This window comes from Varanus komodoensis, unplaced genomic scaffold (assembly GCF_004798865.1).
Source record: "Varanus komodoensis strain SLA01 unplaced genomic scaffold, ASM479886v1 scaffold5, whole genome shotgun sequence".
Classification (NCBI taxonomy): domain Eukaryota; kingdom Metazoa; phylum Chordata; class Lepidosauria; order Squamata; family Varanidae; genus Varanus; species Varanus komodoensis.
Genome location: NW_025336087.1, coordinates 8,283,513 through 8,290,949, shown reverse-complemented (window position 1 = coordinate 8,290,949; position 7,437 = coordinate 8,283,513). Strand labels below are relative to the sequence as shown.

Sequence of the window (7,437 nt, the reverse complement as noted above, 5' to 3'; positions counted from 1 at the left end):
CTGTATATCTAGATTTTCCATTATGATTTTATATTGGTTTCTTACATTGCTCAGCTCCTCTTGTTAGTATTCCTTTTCCTCAAATAAAACCCTGAGTATCTACTTTTCACTCTGCAGCTTGTCTCACCTTTCTTGTCTATAAAGATGACAGACATTGACCTTTTCACTTTGCAGTGCCTTCCTTTCTTATTTATTATTTCAGTTCATTCACATTCTTTTCTTATGCTCACTTCTGTTCATTCTAGAGCTAATCATTCTTTGGGTAGTAATCTCGTACACCAGGGATTATTTCTGTGACAGACCTCTGATATAGCTTCTAGATATCCAAACAATTGCGCCCTTCCTACTCTTTCTGATATGCCTCATCTATTTCCATGCACCTCTGACTAGCGGATACTTTCCTTTAGATTGCAAGATTAAGTAACTAGAGAAATGAGTCTTACTAAACTTCCTCAGATTTATTTGGAGAACGCGTGTTTATGATTGTAAGTTACTCTTCATTCTTATTCCATACTCCTTTTCCCGTACTTGTCCAGATATGTCTGTTTATATGGATTGTAAGGGGTGGTCAGATCTTTGCTGTTGTTAACTTTACTGATGCTGCAAATGTATCTTTGTAATACTGTTCGTCTGTTACATCTAAGGGCAGTTAATAAATGGATATAGATTACTGAACTTTTCAACACTCGATGAGTTGTAGCTGAATGTGTGAACTAACTCCAATGAATAGCATTGTGTTTAAGATACCATGCAGTGATATGAAATATGAGACTGCAGTATTTGATCTGCGATAGCTCACTTAAACTTGCATTTTATCAATGAATGCCACATGCATTTGTGAACACCTGTGAGACATGAGATTTGCAATAATGGGCAAGCTCCTGCACCACAAACACTGTTCCTCTCTTAGGAGTTCAGATATAATGGGCTGATTCTTTCACCTCATATTTTGTAACATCACTCAACAACAGAAGCCAGATTTAAACATTAGCATTTCCATGTTGTTAGGGTCAGGAGTAGGACATGAGGTGCAACATTGCTACCTAGGATGTTTGGAGGTAAGTCCTGTGTTATCTGTAGCATCCTTCACAACCAGATGCAGGTAATCAGCTGTGACTTTTTGGGGAGGGGTGCTTTTCATTGCATTGTGGAAACATATTCAAATAAACATAGGTATTACTGAAATAGAAATTTTGCTTTCTGTTTCCTTTGTATTTGTCCTTAACTAATACAGTAATTCCGACTCTCTCCAATACTCTGACAGGCAACCACAGAGAAAACAGGGCTAAATTATCTCCACATGACTGCTCATTATATGGCTTTGACCACTTTCCTTCCTCCCAAACCATATCCCATGCGAACTTAAACTAAAAGTTGCACTTTAGCATGCCAAATGCTCATGGATTTTTTCAGGTGGAAAGCTAGAGATTCAACATGCCAATCCCACATGAGACTCTGCATATAAGCAAAGTCATCACAAGAGAACTATTTAGACACAGTTCAACTGTTCAATATGTGAACTGACTCTAGAAAAATGTTTGAGGTGATATTTTTGTGAATGGCAGCTGTTTCAAACATAGCAGGCATCATTTGATATTGAAGCCACTGTTTGATGAATATGCATGTGTGAATCTGCCCTGATTTGCTTACAATACAGAATCAAACAGGAGGTACAAGGTTGGGAAATCATATGCCTGTAGGCGTGAGTAGGCGTTAGAAAAAGCATTAGGAATGGCCATTTCTATATACAAATTTCCTTCAAAATACAAAAGAAAGATGAAGCAATTAGAAAATTATCACTGACTTCATCTTGCTATAGTGTTCTAAGTTATGTACAGTAAATCAAGTCTCCTATCACCTGCCCTCTTTACATCAGGGTATGTCTATCCTAAAAAGGAAAGAAGAAATAGCAGAGAAAACAGAACACTATGAATCCTATAACCCAATTGATGGAATAAATGTAGATTATCACCATGTCCATGTCAAATCGCCATCCCCGGGTATCATCCTCAAAATCAATATAATCCATCCTGTGAGCAGCATGTGGGAAATGCCTTCGTGTAAATGAATCTGGGTTCTGAAAACCTGCAGAGCAAATAAAAATTTCAAGTTAGTCATATTTCTATTAAAGTGAGTTGTTAGGTGCCAATAATGTTTCGTTATTTTTTAAAACTTTATTTTTAGGTGACAGAGGAAATTAAGAAAGGTGAAGCTACATGTTTGTGTTTATTGACTCAGCTCTATTTGGTCATGAGAAAGAAATGTATAGTAAGAATGGGGTCTACTCTTTTAATAAAGAGTAGACCCCAATAAATAAAGAGTAGACCCCATTTGTTATTTGTTTTTTGGCGCCAGGCAAAGATCTTTTTATTTAAGCGTCATTTTAATTGTTAATATTATTTATTTTATCTGGCCAGGGCGACTTATTTTATATTTTTATATTGTTATTTCTTGTATTTTAACTTTGTGTTGTGAGCCGCCCCGAGGCTTCGGCAAATGGGGCGGCATAGAAATGTTTTAATTAATAAATAAATAAGAAAGAAAGAAAGAAATAATAATCACATCTAGTTTTGGAATAGACCTCACACAAAAGTTTGATTTACTATGTTAATTTACTTTCAAGTTTCAGAAGTAACAAGAAATCTTAAAAGCTTTTAGAGCACAATCCTATGATTGCTAAGAAAGAAAAAAACCCAGCTCCCAACATTTCTCAGCCAGGAATGCTGACTGGGAGCTGCTGGGTTTTTAAGGATTGTTTTTTTCTGTCTAAGCATGCAAAGAATTTTATCTATAGAATGGTGTTGCTAATGAATTCTGTGCTTTAACCTATCCTAAATATTGCAACAAAATGTGCATCTGGATTTTAGCTCATCTGATTTCCATGTGAGGAACATGGCTGACAAAGCTTGCCACTGGAATGAACACTATTTGCATTCCACATATAAATCCTTCTTGTGTAGTACTCTTCAGAGTACTCTAATCAAGTTGGCTACATGTGATTGTCTTTTATTTATTTCCACTCTTATGGCAAATATAACACAAATATGCCAGAGGGCTATTTTTGTATCAACAACTTTGAGCCATCTTGTAATCACTAATCAAAGCATAATTATGCAAATATTTAGTGGCAATAGTTGTGACTAGTTAAGTTGCTCCAGTTGAGAAGATTTAGATGAATAGATGTAATCCTTGATTTGTATCTCTGTGTGAATTACTTTACGCAAATCTGCATTACATTTGCCCTAGATTAGACTTTATAATGTAATCATTCTTTATTCAAGAATAGCAATTTTATTACTGTAATTGTTCTTGCTGTAGAAACCCACAGAGAAATATCTCATACTGCATTAGCTAAACGTCTGACCCAATTTTTGCCACCTGAACACATGGGTAACCCCCTCAGAGTCTACAAATAAAAGTAAAACAATCACAAAACTAAGGCTTAACGTTCTCACATTAAAAACCCTTTAAAAGAGCTAAGTGTCATACAAATACACATATTCATCAAAAAGCATGAATAGCTTGCATTTAGACTGCTGCTTTCACATATTTTAGCATACAAGCTGTAAAGTCACTGTACAGTTTCTAAACTGTTGCTGTAGTTATGTGCTGTCAAGTCGTTTCTGACTTATAGCAACCTGCATACTTAAGGACCCCGTTTTGGCGCCTTCCAAAATGTCCCGTCCATGACAGCTCTGCTCAGCTCTTATAAATTCAAGGCTGTGGCTTCATGTATCGAGTCAAACCATCCCATATTTGGTCTTCCTTTTCTTCTGCTTTTCACTTTTCCTATCATTCTTGTCTTCTACAGTGACTCTTGCCTTCTCATGATGTGCACAAACTATGACAGCTTCAGTTTTGTCATTTCTACTTCAAGGGAAAGTTCTGTTAGATATGCTCTGGAGCCCTCTTGTTTTCCTGTTAGTCCAGGGTATTCTCAAAGCTCTCCTCCAGCACCATGCATCACATTTTTTTGGTCAGCTTCTATACTGTCCCACTCTCTCGCCCTATACAGTGGTCAGGAATACTATAGTGTGGATGTTCTTGGGCTTGGTCTCCAGGAAAAATTCCTTGCACTTGATCAAATTTGTAGTTCCTTCATTGCTGCCCTTCCAAATCTGTCTTCTAATTTCTTGGCTGCAATATCCACTTGAATTGATGACTGAGCTGAAGTATACAAAATCTTTCACAATTTCAATTTCCTCATTATTAATAGTGAAGTTCTATAATTCTTCTGCAGTCATAATTTTTGTTTTCTTAAAATTCAGCTGCAGTCCTGATTTTGCACTTTCATCTTCCACTTTCATCAAGATTTGTTTCAATTCATAACTGCATTCTGCCAGTAATACGGTATCATCTGCATAATTTAAATGATTGATGTATCACCTGCCAAGTTTAACTCCTTCCTCTAATCCTAATCAATCTTCCTTTATGATATGTTTTGCATATTGATTGAACAGATAGTGAGAGAAAATACACTTTTGTTTGATGCTTTTACCTACAAGCAACCATTTTGTTTCTCCTTATTCTGTCCTAATAGTAGTGTCTCATCTGTGCTACAGGTTATGCATCAGGACAATCAAATATTGAGGTATATCCAATTCTTTCAGGACCATGCATAACTTTTCATGATCCACACAGTTAGATGCTTTGCTTCAGCCCATGAAGCATAGGCTGATCTTCTTCTGAAATTCTGTGGCTTACTCCAGTTGCCAATATGTATTTGCAATATGATCTTGACTGTCTCTTCCTTTTCAGAATTCAGCTTGAATGTCAGGCATTTCTTGCTCCATGCAGGGTAATATTCTTTGTCATCTTTTTATCTTGCCTGCATATTTTTCTATATACTGTTTCCACCCTCTCTTTATTTTATAATGGTCAGATAATATGCTCCCCTATTACTATCTAAAATTAAGTTTGAATGTTTCTTTTATTTCTTGGATCTTCTAGAAGAAGCATCTTGTTTTTCCTGTTTTGTTTCTTTGCACTTACCAGTGTAAAAGTTATTTTTATTTCTACAAGCTGGAAAATTTTGCATACAGAAATTTTGTGTGACCATATTGCTGACACCATTTGCTTTTTGCCTGCCTTTAGCAATTGTGAATGTTTCTTCTGTCATCCATCTAGGTTCCACTCCACGCATACTTAATTGTGTGAATTGTCTTTTTGCATTCTGTTCTAATGCCTAATATCAGTCCACAGTTTTTATGGATCACAGTCAACTGAGTTTAGTAATGCAAATCTGTTCTTTATGTGGACTTTAAATTCCTCAGGGTTGTTATTTAAATAGTATTATGGCACTATGATTCTGTTAAAGATCTTTTTCAGCTTTAAGTTTTGATATTAGGAGTTCATGGTCTTGTTTTGGATGTAGTACAGATTCTTCATCTTCTAATTCCAATTATGTGGTTTTCTGATACGATTGGTCTGATTCAGTCAGACTTTGCATTATAGCTTTAAAAGTTAATTATTTCCAGAGTAAAGCCACTTCATGCTGGAAATGTCCCAGTCTGCTTGAGATCATGCAAACCAAGCTATGTTTAGCTGTCTAATTTATTGCTTTTTCTTGATTCATACTTCTTGAGTTCCATGTTCCAACTGTAGTGTTGTGCCACACTGGACTTTCTTTTCACTTCTGTGCATGTCAGCCACTAGTCTTCCTTTTGTCTTTGGTCTAGTTGTGTCACAAGTGACAACACTATTTCTACTTGTTCTTTGCTTTTCTCCAGTAGCTCGTTGAGTGCCTTTCAACCTAGAAGTCTCATCTTCTGGTACTATCTCCATTTCATTTTTAAGTGGTCTACCATTGTCTTCTTCTGTGAAGAACTAAACAGTGCTAGCTTGAGTGTCCCTACTATTTTCTGTGAAAGGTTCTCTACCAGTGTTGCCTTCAGTTCCCGTTGTTGCCCAGTGGCTGCTCTGGGATGTCTCCCAAAAGAAAAGCTTCTCTTGTCAACGCTTTTTGCCACACCTTCTTCATAAAAGGCACTCTCAAGTTTTCAGAAATATTGAAGTGTCAGGTAAGCAGAAAATGAGAGCTGTTTATAGGAAGGAAAGACAAGCCATGGTAATCTATCTTATGTGAAACAAGTCAGAAGTATAGACATTGATGATATCACTATGGAAATCAAGAAACTGTTCTGCATATCTGCCATAAGAAGTAAAATTATATATTTTGTTGGAATAGCTTGTTTAAAATGTTCCCATGGGTTCCTGATTTGGTGTATTAATTCTTTAAAAAAGATCTATTATGTTTTTAGGATAAAGGCTACTTGCTTAGGTATAATGCACAGAGAACAAAGAGGCCAAAGTGGAGTCCGTTAACTGAATTGGAGACAGTCAGGCTTTGTTCTCAGAAATGAACCATCTGTGATTCAATTAACAGTCCACTCTCATCTTCCTTCTTTGAGCTGCTTCTATTTTGTTGCATTGATTTTTGAAGCATTTAAGAAAGGAACCACTTTACCCCACCCCAAGAGAAACAATAGATAAACATCCATTAGAGGGTATTGTGTGAGAGAAGATGCAAAAAACATCATTTTCATTTTATTATAAAGAGAAGAAAGGCAAAAAGCAAATGATGGGATACATACAATTTAAAAATCTAAATAACTTACCAAAGAGAAGCAGATAAATCAAAATACAGTTAACACTTTAGCACGTTCTAAGCTGAGAGCAGTAACTGCATTTTTCACAGCTCAGGAGATTTTGCCAAATGAAATTTATCCTCACATGATTTTATATATATATATATATATATATATATATATATATATATATGCGCGCACACACAAAGATTGAGAGAGAGAGAGAGAGAGATGTGAGCATGGTATGATATTGAAAATCATGTGGAAAACACTAACTCAGATTCTTTTTAGGTCTCAGAGCAGGTGGCTAGCAATGGCTGTTAATGAAGATGATAAAATATAAAGTTTCTAGATGAATAAAAGATAGCTGGCAATTTTTAAGTTAAATCTTGAAAGTTTTTTGTTGATACTTGAATGTCAACCATCAAGCATATATTGGAATTTATATTTATTTTTAGAAAGTAATGATGCAATCCTATGCAAGTTTAGACAGAAAAAAAGCCTGCAACTCATGGCATAGCTGGCTGACCCTTCTTTGGCTTTAATCTTGCATAGGATCATGTCTTAAATCACACAGCTATGGGGCACAAGATGTGCATAAAGAACAGAAAAAGCTACCTTAAACCAGGTCAGATTATTTATTATAGCTTTATTTCTTTCAGCTAGAGAGCAATCCTAACCCAGTGGAAAGCCAGTGTGATGTAGTGGTTAAGAGTATCAGGCTGGGACTCAGGAGATCTGGGTTCTAGTCCCTGCTTGGCCATGAAGGCAACTGGGTGATTTTGTGTCAGTTACAGACTCTCAGCCCTACCTATCCCATAGGGATGTTGTTGTAGGAATAAGACCGAGA

The 7,437-nt window shown here is 36.1% G+C and overlaps 1 protein-coding gene across 2 annotated transcripts in view; it reads right to left on the bottom strand.

Annotated features, from left to right (window-relative positions):
- Positions 1 to 1,888: 1,888 nt before the first annotated feature.
- RNF180 (ring finger protein 180) overlaps positions 1,889 to 7,437 on the bottom strand; it is a 71,436-nt gene continuing 65,887 nt past the window's right edge. For both annotated transcript variants that reach the window (XM_044446560.1, XM_044446559.1), the window contains one exon: positions 1,889 to 2,085. In XM_044446560.1, coding sequence (XP_044302495.1) covers positions 1,889 to 2,085 — 197 coding nt within the window. The remainder of the gene's footprint in view (positions 2,086 to 7,437) is intronic.